We start from the raw sequence: 13,750 nt of genomic DNA, 5'->3' as shown, positions 1-13,750 counted from the left end.
GGGGTGTTTGAATGTTTGAAGCACAAGGTTAACCAAATGGTAGCCTTAACCTTAACCACGGCTGTCAGGAAGAAGTAATGACTTAACATTCAGGACGTGCAGCCGCTGATATCAAAGAGGAAGCTGTGCTGACAGCTTCAAATGAACAAAGTCGATGGACCTGTCATCACGGTTTTTCTGCTCTGCAATGTATCACCGAGTCTGCGAGACGGAGGGGGCGTGTGTGTGCATACACATTAGTGGTGGGTGAGGGGGTTACTGAGCGTTTGCATAATGCTCGTTCTCTACAGATAATGAGAAGGATCATCAAGTGAAGAGGAACAGACTCAAAACTTTAGAATGAAGGATAGTTAAAACATTCCACAGGGAAAGGATTCTCAGCAGTCTGAAGTGCTCAGGGACACCTCTGCACCTCGCAAACACAAGATCTATTATATAACAAATGTGGACTGCATGCGATGGCCATAGGAGAGAGACAGACATCACACGGTGGGAAAAAAGTTAATTATACAATGCTTATCTACCCTGATACTCTCGGAAATACGTCTCATGAGAGAAGGTGAATGAAGTTGACAGAGAGACAAGAGAGAGACAAGAGAGAGATGATTACTGTCCTCAGTTGCCCAGCTGCACACACAGCTGGCTGTTCACATTAGTGTTAGTGGTCGAGCCTGCGCGTGCACTGGTGTGACGCCAGTCGGGTGCTCACCGTAGCCGTGGGATCTCTTCATGTGGTGTTTCATGTTGCTCTTCTGGGTGAACCTGATGCTGCACACCTCACACTTGAAGGGCTTTTTTCCAGTGTGTTTGACCATGTGGACTTGCAGAGCACTCTTCTGGTTGAAGGCCTTGTCGCACTGACTGCACTTGAAGGGCCGCTCGCCTGCACGGAAACACGGACCCAGAAGATCATTTATTATTCACTGTTGTTGCATTTAGTGTTTTCATGCATTATAATGGTGCTGCCAGATTAACTGTGATATGCAGTGTTGTACTTATAAATGAATGTAAATAAATGAAACCATGGTTGAGATTATTGGACGTCAGAGAGAATTAAAAGCAAACTATTTGAAAAACAATTACGTTGTTCAAGCCGTACATTTCTCAAGCCTAAGACAAAGGGTCTTACAAATAAACACTATTCTGGTGTTATTCATTCCATTAAGCAAATACAAGAACTTCAGTTCAGTTCACGTATTCACACACGCACATGTCTGTACATCCTGTAATTGGTTTTCAAAAGCCAAATGTAAATTGTGCTCTGTCATATTAATATCCAGTAAATGATGTTGACCTGGATAATTAAAAACCATATTCACTAGACAGCAGATGGGGACCAAATCATCATTTTCATTACAGATTATTCTGCCTATTGTTTTCTAGGCTTATTGTTTTGTCAGGAAAATGGTGGAAAAATGCCCATCACAACTTCTTAGAGTGCAAGTGACTTCATAAAAGCCCTTGTTTTGTCTGACCCACAGTCCAAAAACCCAAAGATATTTAATATACGTACACAGGCAGCAACGGAAAACCAGACACTAATCACATTTTTGAAAGTGGAACCAGTGAATTGGCTGCAGGTAGATATTCTGCCGATCAACCAATCGATAATAATTTCAGCTCTACTTAAGAGCTGTCCACTGTTATTGTTGTTGTTTGTTAATAGTCTGCTGCTGACCTCACTTCCCCCCCAGAAACTGTTTAGTAGAGGATGTTGACTAGTTTTCCTACTAGGTGACAGCCTAAACAATAGCTACACAGTAAATATATGGCCTTGATGTGTGACTTCGCCTTTTCTTTTCTTGAAGGTCAATGCTGCATTTCATAAAAGTGTGTTGATGCTCATGGAGGTGGTCTTTATTTCAGGTGAAACTAACTGCATTTTGTGGATGAGCACAACCAACAACCTGAAGAAAATGATGTGTATATCTCGTTTTGTTAGTATCATTCAATGTTATGTAAGGGTCTAAGTTTATGGCTTTATTAAGTAGAAATGTTAAAGTTACAAGGTCAACCATTCTTATGCAATCAGTTGTTGGGATCTTAAACTGATAACCTATATGCAAGGATATTCTTCACATAGTCTGGTTTGTCATGGCCTGTCAAGACTAACAAGACAGCAGGGGCAGTTTAACCTGAGCTGTTGGGTGTCAGTTATAATAGTTATTAATAAAATACACATTTTATTACCTCAAACCAGAGTATGTTGATATTTTTTGACAGAAAAATGACAAAACAGGGACACAAGGATTCTTTGGTAACATGACTAGAGTCACTTTTCCTTGTCAAACCTGTCATTCCGTGCACCTTCATTGAGCTATAACTAGACTTGGGAGCAAAAACAGCTACAAATATGAGGTAAAACTTTGGAACAGAAGGGGGATTTTTTTCCCCCCTCCCCCGTAACTATTTTCAATCTTGCTTAGAGACAGAAAAACTGACACCACGAGGAGGTGAGATGAATCAGAATGGAAATGTACAATCATAATCCCCCTCAACGGTATTCAGATGAGTCTATTCAAATGGTAATAGGCCAACAGAACTGTTTCTTTACGTACATTGAGGGCTGGTAATCATGTCTGGGTGATTAGGATTTCACAGAGGGATGAGGCGTTCAAGGCTGCTTATTAGCTGTGACTGTGTGTTCAGAACTGTATCAGGACTATTTGTTGATTTGGACACATTGAACTTTTTTTACAAGTTGAAGGAAGACATCTCTACAGAGACTAGGTTTGAGATTTGAGGGGAACAGCTGTTGGCCTGATGTGGAGCCATCAAACTCATTTTTCAGTTTTTCCTGTCAGTTCAAAGTTTTATCCGGAACATGTTAAGGTAGTAGTTTACCGTGGAATTCCTGACATACAGTATACAGTGGCAGAGATCATGTAACACACACTCATGATACAACATATGCACCTTGCAGTCTAAAACGTACTGTAAAATTGAACTACATGTTTCCATGGAGCTCAAATGTTTCTCTTCATTCACACAACTTCCCTAAATTTCACAGATACATGATATTGGAAACCAGATTCTGAAATGCTGTCCCTAAATATCCATAATAACACAGAGACCTAACCACAGTACTTATGGAGCCCCGAAGAGTTAAATAATAAATAAACCAAAAATAGAAATAATTATTTAAACAAATTGTATAAAATGTCCTACTGGTGAGCAAATAAATTGTCAAATCACTAAAGAAATCAATAAAACATAATTCATCTTATCAATTTCATTATGGAATTGTTTTGTTTTTATTTCATGTCATATTTTATTATTTATAACGTAACTTTGTGACAGTGGTGATGTCACCAGTTTATGTTGACATGCACTGTGCTAATGTGCTCCATAATCCTCTTACCTGTGTGTGTTCGGTTGTGTCTCTCCAGCTGGCTGCGCTTGGCGAAGGACTTCGCGCAGGAGGAGCAGTGGAAGACTCTGGGTTTCTGGGAGCTGGGTGATGGGCCCGGCTGGTGCACTCGTTCATGTTCCTGTGGACGCATACAAAAATTTCATTTTACCGTTTACAGTCTAGCACACAAAGTTCCTCTACTAGAACGTGGCAAGAACAGAAGTTCTTTGGAGAAACTGAGACATTGTTTGAACCGCAACTCAGACAGGTTCTGGGCTCTTTTTTTCCTCTTGTGTTTCCTTTCTTTTTTGTGTCTAAGGTTGTTCATCATGTGTTCTGTTGCTGGGGAGATGGTTGAAGTGAGATGTTAAATAATGAAAAATTAAATGACAAATGTGTATGCATAGATCCCTTTGAAGCTAATGTTACATAACAGACATTATAACATTATTATTAGTATTTCCTTTTAGATGACTGTTCAAAGGAAGAATGCTGTATATGGAAATTGGAAAATCTAGCCATAATAGACCTATTATGCCTTCCTATAATCTTTTATGAGCACTGAATGGTTACTTCACACATTCATTTCTATTATCAGTTTAGAACAGGTAACTCTGCTATACACCGTGGTACTATGTATTACTGTACTGTACAGAAAACATTATTTGATCCATTGATTGAATGCGAATAATCTCCAAATATTTGCTGGTCCCAGCGTCTAAAATGTGAGAATGTGATACTTATCTTTGTCATGTATGATAGTGAACATCATTTTCGACACACTATTTTCTGACATTTTGCACACAAAAAATACCCCACCAACAACAAGACATTTGAGAGGTTTCCCTCTGCCAATATCTACAATATAGCAGTCCATATTATTTTTTTTACATGAACACATAACATCAACAAACATTTCCAAAAAGAACCAGTTAAATTAGTTCATTTAACAATTGACCAAGACCAAGACAAGTACTGTGGAAGACATTATACAGTAGAAAAATGTATGTGTCAGTGGTGGAAACATTGTAATTGTGTCCTAAATGAGCTCAAACACATCTGTTCCATTATTGTTGTGTTACTTGTTACTTATTGGTCAAAACATACAGGGATTGTTTGTCTTACTGGCTCCTACACTACTGCACATAGACTACTACACACATTATTTATGTTCTCACATACCAATACACCACTGTCCATATGTATACATCTGCCCTGTAGTCTATTCATATTGATAATACTGCAAATACTGCACATGTCTGACCTATAGTGTATACAGTGTACAGTGTATTCATATTTATTCTGTTTATAATGTTATAATGTTAACTGACTGAGTGGTGGTATGTGCCCAGAATACTGATGATAATAGTGACCCTGCAGCACTGAGCTGCATTCCAGACAAATACTGGGCAACACAAAGCGTTTGGGTGCACAGGAGATTGAATGGTAACAACAGCAAAATAAGATGATAATGAGGCAAAAATGCTTATGCTGTAACTGCATCAAGGTTATAAGGAGATGAGAAAGTCTAGAGAGTTTGTGTGGTCATTGTGGAGGCAGTTTGGGAAAAACATTAGGACTTTAATAATCTGATCCCTCACACAATCAAAATGAAATAAAAATGAAAAACAGTCTCCATGGCCCAAGACTCCTCTGCTTCACCCACCATGCTCACAATAAAATATGTATTACTTTAAAAGCAAAACTCTGACATTTTGCAAAATACGCTTATTTGCTTTCTTGCCGAGAGTTAGATGGGAAGACGGATACCACTCTCAGGTTAGGTTAGCTTAGCTTAGCATAAAACCCCAACTGCCACAGCTACACTTTGGTTTTTGTACGGCTTAATTAGTGAGCTATAGAGTTGATGGTAGGAGTACAGCTGTTTCTCTTTGTTTCCAGTCTTTATGCTAAGCTAACTGACTGCTGGCTGTAGCTTCATATTTACTTAGAGTACTGACTTGAGAGTGGCAAAAATGTTCTCACTGAAACTGAAGTTATTTCCAAAAATGTTTAACTATTCCCATAAATGTAAAGTTTCATAACTTTCAACTTTAACTTACACATGTCTGAGTATGTGTGTGTGTGTGTGTGTGTGTGTGTGTGTGTGTGTGTGTGTGCGCGCGCGTGTGTGTGCGTGTTGGTGTCTGTGTTGGGGACAAAAAAAGCTATATGGTAATTTTAAGTGACCATGTAATTGTGAGGGTGAGTCAAAGGTCCTTTATTTATCTGGCTGTCATGATTGAAAGTAGTCCAAGTTGTCTTTGCTCGGAGAGACTACTGGGGTCCTCTAACCAATCTAGCACTGCCTGTCGAACGGAAATGCCTGAAATTAATTCTAAAACCTTTAAATTCTTTTCCCCAGCGTTCCCAACTTATAAAGCCATGGGTTTTCGGTTGTTTTAAAGCCAGTGGGTTTTGGTTAGCTATAATTAAAGGGCAAATTATTATCCACAGGCCAATAAAGTGAAAAATAACAGCTCTTCCAATTTATCTTTCCCACCACTGGGCATTTTTAAAAATCTAAAATCAACATCTGAGTTCTCAGACTAATGAGCAGCCTGGGGATCTGGGGAAGATGAAGCTCGGGTCACTCTCACTGTGACATCCACCTAATCTCAGTGTCATTACTTTTATGAAAGACAAAGTGGAAGTCTATGGCCTTTGCTTAGAAATATGACACATTGTGGGGAGAGAGCTTGTGCATAAAGCCATATCCTCCTTCTCGTCTTTCCTCCTGAACTAAGAGCCCTGGCATTTAAATGCTCGAGTGTCTCAATCGCATGAAGAGGATCGACAGAAAAGAGAGGAACACATGCTCCTCTCCTCAAGTCGGCTTCAAAACACCTCTCAGTTTAAGTGTTTTGTTGTCAAGATTTGACAGTTTGTAGGAGACTAGCTGAAATGCCACTTGATCAATTACCCTTATTTTTGCTTCAAATAGTGAGACGCACTTTGTTAATGGCATCCCTTCCCTCACTGGCTCTTGGAATCTATCACTTTCCAGCCCGAGGTGGAGCCCCGACTAAAAATGAGATTTGTGAGAGTTGATTTATTGTTTTCATAAAACCTGGAGAGTTTTATTAATCAGTTTTATTCATTCATATATAAAGCTAAATCTGCCATTAAATAAGTGGCCACTTTGTTTACTGAGAGGAAGCAGTAGATCAGTATTAAGTATGAGCCATCGGGAGCGTAAATTTAAATGTATCATCCAAGTCGACTGTTTTATACACAGGTTCTTACCTTCAGGTGTGTAGCTCGCTTAAAGGCCTTGTTACAGAGACTGCAGACGTGACAGCGGTCCTTGCCGTGAGCTTGTCTACAGTGGCGTCGCAGTGTGTTGGCGTTCTGGCACACCTGATTACAGTAGTAACACTGGTTCCGATTATCAGCCTCCGCCTGGCCGTCCTTCCCCCCTTTATGGCCGTCGTCAGTGATCTGGATCAAACACAAAAATGTAAATTCTTCTAATATTTTCCATTTTTTACAATAGGCTACTTATGCTTGCAATACGTGATGGTAGTCTCATGACCCAAGTCTTGTTTCAAACCAGGTAAAATGTTGGGAAATCTAAAGTTTAGACACCTCGTGGTACATCCATAAAATCCAAACTTTCTAAGATTGATGGATGTGTTTTTTATACCTTGTAGACATCCCCTGATTTCTATTCATGTTAGCATAAACACCAACTGGTAGACACTTCTTGTGATAGGTAATCCATCACAGCAGATTATGGTGTTGCCATCTTAAACACTTGCTCAATTCATCATGTAATCCTACCTCCACCTTTGTTTTACAGTTCCTACTCCAGATATCTTAGATAACATGCGACGCATAGAAGACAGACATACTCACATTGTATCCATTGTCTGACGCTCCATTTGTGGATTGGGAATGGTGGCTGACAAGTATGACCTGCTGGCCCGAGCTGGCTGGCTGTCCAGATAGACTGGAATCATTCAGAACCGCAGGAAACGTCTGACCCTGAAGATTAAAAGATACCATCACATCATCAATCAATCAGTCAAATCCCAATTAATGGCCTCTGAATTGTATGAGCACAGTTTGCCAATCTACATGTGTGTTTGTGTGCATCTGTTTTGTTTACCTGTGTATTGAGGTTTAGAGTGACACCCTCCAGCATACCCTGAGCATCTGCCAGTGTCAGTGTAACGCTGTTATCACTGGCCACGCCTCCAGGTGACATCACTAGGCTCTGGGACACCGTAGTATGTGACAGGGTGGTGCTAGGGGGCAGGCTGGAGACTGACAGGTGAGAGATGGGCCACAAGGTTAGAGTGGTAGAGTTTTTAACACCCAATTCTTAACTAGGTTTATGACACAACAGCAAGGTGTAGTAGAATGCTTACAAAGTGCATTTGAATGGTGACCATTAAGATCTTTTCCAAACTGGGAACACTGGCCATCGATTTGTTGTCAACTATTAAATTATTCTTGAGCTATTTTTACTAGCATTTTGATAATCGATTAATTGTTTTGAGTCATTTTTAAGAATAAATGTCCAAATATTTCACTCTTCTTTGACAGTAAACTCACTATCTTTGGGTTGTGGACAAAACAAGACTTTTGAGGACGTCACCTCTGGGCTTGGGCAAACAGCAATTTTATTTTGTAATCCATAAGATTTTTATGAAGAACTTTTTTTAAATGCATTTTTCAGTAATACCCTTTTATTGTTATTTATATTCTACAATTACCTCTTTATGTGATGGTTTTCTATTGTCTGTGGCATTCATATAGCCTACCTACACAAGAGCGGTTCACAGGAAACATCAGCATTACTGATATTGAGTTATTATAATTTTATCAAAGTGATATCAGCCTTACTATCTATTGGTCAATCTCCTACAGCCATATTGGAGCAATGATAAATTACTGCCATTGCCAACTGAAAAATGTTTGGCTGCACTGTAAACAGATACACCAGTTGCTCCTCTGTTGCATTTGTGACAAAGTAGCTGCTCAAGGTGCGTTTGTTGCCCCCAGAAGTCTGGGATCTGTAGAATGAAACAGCAATTGCTGTTACCACCAGTACATGTTGGTGCTGCCAATCAGTCGGACTAGAAATCTTGGGGATTTATGAATTTAAGTGCAAGTAAATGGCTTTGTGATATTATAAACAACTGCAGATGATTAAATGTTTCAACAAAACGCTTTTCTTCCTTGAACAAAAGCGCCTCTGAAATAGCTTTATGGCCATTTGACACTTTTAAAGCCTTGGTTTAGGATGGTTTCATTACAAGATTCACAGATTAATTTGTTGGGCTGGATGTTTCTATGGTAACAGGCCTCACTGTGAGTTGTGAGTTTGGACCAGTGGTTGTAGCACATAGATCATTGTGAGGACTGAAGCATCTGTACCTGTATATGTTGAAGTGACTGCAACCAGCTGGCTATCAAAGCCCTTTTGGTGCTTTGCTCCCTAACTAACAATAAGAATCACATATTCATTAGTTGTGGTCAGGAAGGAACCTCCATTAAATTAGCGCTGAATAACAGTAGCCCATATTTGATTTTAATAAAAAGGCTAAAAAGGGCCCCGTGAAGTTTATCAGTCAAAGCGCAGGTCGAACCATATTTACATAGTGAGTGACAGGAATGCTTAAGTCTAATCAATGAAAGCAGATATGCTCTCAGTGTCTCTGTAAAGCAGAATGGGAATGTGTTCCACTTGAGTTGAGAGACAAGGGTAATGAAAAGAGAGAGATGAGACTGAATATTTGATTAAGCTTCTAGGTGACAAGCCAGTCAACAGAACAATCAGGAAGCCATCTTTGACAAAACAAATCATATTTGCTCACTTCACAGCACACAAGCCCTTTACTTTCCTTATCATGGATAAGTCCACACAATTATTCATTGACAATATTTCACATATAGAGTTTTCAAAATGTAAATCCTCTTTATAGTTGTGTGTACAGTATACAAACATTTGCACACCATAAAAGATTACCATGGACATGGAGGTCAGGGTGTGCCATTTCTAGGCTTCTAGGCCTACAGGAGATTATTACTTCTCTTTTAAGAGACGGTGTAAATAGACAATTTGGAGTGCCAAAGCAGCATTCATCAGATCACTATATGATCTGGTGTCATTTTTCCATTGTAACAATTTTTACATTTTTGTGTGATGTGTGAACCAGGGCAAGCATTATTCAACCATAAAAGTCTTTCCAGCAGCTATTTCAGCCTCACACATATGCTTTGATGACTCAATAGTGGTGGCACACACCTTAGGATGCCATTTCATGAAAAGGGCATTGATTGAGAGAGTGTTTGAGCCTCTCCATTAATGTTTTTGCTGGGATCTATCACTGCTGCTGCAGGTAAAGGAAGCTCCTTTTGAACCATTAAAGGAATTTGAGCTGAAGTAACGCAGGTTGCGCAGGTTTAGCATGTGAGTGAACTAGATACACCCATTCACCTGTCATGTACCCTTTTGTAACTGAAGTACTGCTGCTACGGCTTGTTTGGTTTCTACTCTTCACTCTCCACCTGTCATATCTGACGGCCAGAAAAGGCTTTATCTTTAGTCGCATTTATAGAGAGAGAGCTCAGCCCTTCTGCCAATGACAATGTTTATTGTTTAAACCAGCAAGAGATGAGACTCTGCCTACGCAGTGTCTCATTCTTTATATGTCGGAAGCGACTGCAATGGCTTATAGCAGTACAGACAAGTACCTCCCACTTAGTGTGCGCGCTCATTCCATCAAATGGGTAGCAATTTAATCAGTTCTACTCAAGTGGGTTACTGTGTAGATACTTGCCCAACAGCCAGCTGGGTATCTCTGGATTTGTTGCCATCCTATTGACTTAAAGTGGTGGCCCTGAGTTAAGCAGTGTTATGAGTGAGTGGAGCAGGTCACTAACGATGACTTGTGCAGGTCAAAGATGGCTTTTGTGTGCATTTATCGGACTCACAAGAGTGGGGTTGTGTCGAGCAAAGCTGACTAAAAGACAGAGGTTAGTCTCTCTGTTATCATGAATTCCTGGTACCTAAGTAAGGTAGAAAATGTGTCGCGAAATTTGGACCTTGCTGTGGCATAATGACTTCAAGCGAATCACATCAAAGGTGAGATCCCCAAAGAGTGAGTGTTTGATTCAATTTTCATTAGAAAACCAAGGTTACAAAATAACCTGTCACTGTCTTACTCAAGAGCACCTCTGCAAGACACAATAGCTGCTTCAGGGACTGAACAGGGTTTTCAATATTCTGTGTAACTAGATATAGATACAAAACACACATATCAATACCAGTCCTAACCTGCCATTCCAGTGTTGGCGGGGCTCTGAGGTAGGAGGTGGTCATTGGTGATAGTCAGGGTCGCGCTGGTGGGCTGGCTATTAAGTGGTGATGCCAGCCTGATGCTGCCGTTCATTTCAGCACCATTAGGGTTGCTATGCTGGGCGAGCAGATCCTGACCTGTGAAAGTATGGAAAATAGCATGTTTTATTTCAGGGTGTGAGAAAATGTGCCATATTTCTCACATTCATTCACATTTCAAGCTCTGCTGGTTTTTCTTATTGTTACCCCCATACATGGATAAAATTGTGTAAAATCTGTCCGTCAGGCTCTGTGGGCCTTGGTTATTGCTCTTCCTCTCTTGTGCTACTGGCTGGGACCTGCAGCCAATCCCAGGTATTAAAGGTATTAAAAGCCTCAGAAACTGCACTACCAGCGTCTTCTTGGCCAGTTTTGTCTGATGTTGTCTGGTTAAGGCTAAAGGAGGTGCTCACTTTGCTTTTAGTTCCCAGTCAATCTACTCATTAAGCTGAGATTGTTGTTATCTGTTGGGTTTTTATATAAATTGTGAGTATCTTCCAGGAAGCCCTGTTGGGGAGAGCTGCCATTTTTAGGAAGATAGATTTAGAATTTTTTATTTTGTTTGGAAGTTTAGTAAGTATTGGGATTTTTGTGTCTACTTAGGACAAGGTGTGTTTGTTATTTTGGCCGGGGCTCTCCCTGATGATGTATTTAAGCTTCCTCTTCTAGCAATAAAAAATTTCAAGACTGAACCCAATGACTCCTCAAAATTGTCATCTAATTTTATGTTACTCTCCTCCTTAGACCAATTTGGGGGCACTTATATTATGGTAGAATAAGATGTAGAATATTTTCTTCTCCCAGAGATGGTAAAATGTACACAAATTTGGATAAAATGAGAAAGGCTGAAATGACTTTAGACATTTTGCTTGGAACCCATGCACTGTGATCCATCATCACTTAATTTGGACTGCCTCTAGTAAGAAAAATATAAATCATTTGTGGAAGAAACCACTCCACTCAATGTCTTGGAGTGGCTTCAAGAGAAAGAAAAACAAAAAAATAAGGCTCTATATAACAATAGTTTGGTATTGCCTTAGGATTTGACTCACATCACAGTAAATCCTGATTTAGTAAAAGAATACTGAATGAAAGAAAAGTCCAAGTAGTGCCCAGAGGAATGGTCTATCTTGACTCAAGGTGGGATCAGAAAATCTGAGGCAGCCACAGCTTACCTCTACACTGTGGATACAACATATATCCCCAGCTGATTCACAAGATGATATACATAAAGAATTGATTTGTGAAGACGATGCATCACTCATAACCTCTAACACACTGAGGCTTTATCTTGATTTATGAAGCGGCTTCAAAATGAAAGAAAGGGCTGCGAGTTATTGTTGCGTCCGTTTTTTCCCCTTTGCCTGCAAATGTGTTCGTCTGAGCAAGGAAATCAATAAATGTGTTACAGATCCATGAGGGAATTTTTTTATTTAATCTATTTGTTTGTTACTGACAGTTTGTGAAAACACGAGGTGAGTGTGTACAGTATGTAGCTGTGTATTTCTATGTTTCATTGATAGCTGCATTGTATAAAGTGCTCTATACCTGATATGGTGAGGGTGATCTCCTGAGGATTTCCTGCTGCAGCGCCGGAACAAGAAGCTGAGGCAAGGGCTTGAGTCAGGCTGGGATTGTTGATGGTCAGTGTGATCTCCTGACCGTTGGCGCCTCCGGCTATCAACCCAGAGCTGCCCATGACGTGGCTTAGGTCCTGAGACCCTGCAGAATGCACAGGAAAGCATAGATCAGTTATTCAGCTCATAACAGAGAGTATCTTCTTAGTAATTTACCCAGGCTGAGGCCGTCACACATACCTGTAGCATCCTGCTCAGAGAGGCTGGCCATTGTGACCTGAGCAGGTGTGATGGCGGAGGGCTGCAGGGCCAGGCTGGTCAGTGGGTGGATGACGACGTTGGCGGACACGGAGGGGTCAGTGGTGGACATGAGCTGGCTGCCAGAGTGGGAGACGAGGCCAGTGGTGTCAACACTCAGGGGTTGAGAAAGGAGGCCGCCTTGTTGTAAGGTCTGCTGGAGGAGGGCAGGGTCAATCTGGAAGAGAAAGTACTACTTCAGATGAAAGAGGAAGGGTGATGCTGAGAAGGAAGGAGAGAGTGACAATTGTAGAACTGTATGGGGGAAACAGAAACAGCCTAAGGGAAGATGATTGCTTTTTGAAAATGGTTTCAGGGTCATTCAGGAAAATTCTATCACTTTTCGACCTTGTTAATCTGTCATGTGAAACGCATTCCAAGAATTGTGAAGGAAATTTGTAATCAAATAATGTTTGGCCTACACTGTCTCGGAACTTCCTTATAGAATATATTCTATTTTTTTATGGATCACTTTCAACAACCTCCAGAGATTGTAATTACGTGTATAATTTGTGGGTTTTGCAGTACATGTAGATGGAGAGACTAAGAACATACAAATTGACACTGTAATAATCTACTTAAATAGATTGCTGGTTTAAAAGATCTGATGTCCAAATAAATCAGGAAAATTATTCAGGCTGCTTCCAATCTATTCTACCATGTGGTGTATGAAGTTTCTGACAAGTAATAATTTTTCATAATGACAAAAAGCCATGCATACAATGCACCACTTTGGAGGACATGATAAACATCCTTTTGGTTATTACTTATCATGAGGTTTTATGGGAGTAAAAGCACTAGGTGACCAAATTCCAATATTCAAATTTTAGTTAAAAAAAACAGAATACATTCAAACCCCAGTGTGCAGATCCGATGTGTCGAAAAACAAAGGTTCCATTTATTACTTTTACAGCTGACTGAACAAAACTCATAATGGGCTCCCCATAAAACAGCTCTGTTGAATCTCGTTCTGGTGCTCTTGTGGGATTGTAGGATTTCTCCTCCACTAGACTGCTCATTTGGTTTAGTGCATATACGCTCACTAGTCACATTAAGGCAAAAAACACCCAATCCGCCATTGTAGAGCTATGGCCTCAAGATGCCCTGCATGAACCATCATTAGCAAATGAGATGCTACAATGGCAATGCAGCTGCAGTAAATAGCACAACCAATTA

General features: G+C 40.2%; 1 protein-coding gene across 2 annotated transcripts in view; it reads right to left on the bottom strand.

Moving 5' to 3' along the window:
- The window catches only part of LOC127367144 (zinc finger protein 236), a 59,534-nt gene that overhangs the window by 3,822 nt on the left and 41,962 nt on the right, over positions 1-13,750 (bottom strand). For both annotated transcript variants that reach the window (XM_051406728.1, XM_051406729.1), the window contains exons 24-31: positions 12,518-12,752; positions 12,249-12,422; positions 10,641-10,799; positions 7,464-7,621; positions 7,211-7,339; positions 6,599-6,793; positions 3,362-3,491; positions 710-883 (exon numbers count right to left, since the gene is read on the bottom strand). In XM_051406728.1, the coding sequence (XP_051262688.1) occupies positions 710-883; positions 3,362-3,491; positions 6,599-6,793; positions 7,211-7,339; positions 7,464-7,621; positions 10,641-10,799; positions 12,249-12,422; positions 12,518-12,752 (1,354 nt within the window). The remainder of the gene's footprint in view (positions 1-709; positions 884-3,361; positions 3,492-6,598; positions 6,794-7,210; positions 7,340-7,463; positions 7,622-10,640; positions 10,800-12,248; positions 12,423-12,517; positions 12,753-13,750) is intronic.

Source organism: Dicentrarchus labrax, unplaced genomic scaffold, assembly GCF_905237075.1.
Source record: "Dicentrarchus labrax unplaced genomic scaffold, dlabrax2021, whole genome shotgun sequence".
In the NCBI taxonomy this organism is placed as follows: Eukaryota; Metazoa; Chordata; class Actinopteri; family Moronidae; genus Dicentrarchus; species Dicentrarchus labrax.
This window is presented reverse-complemented; position numbering and strand designations above follow the sequence as displayed.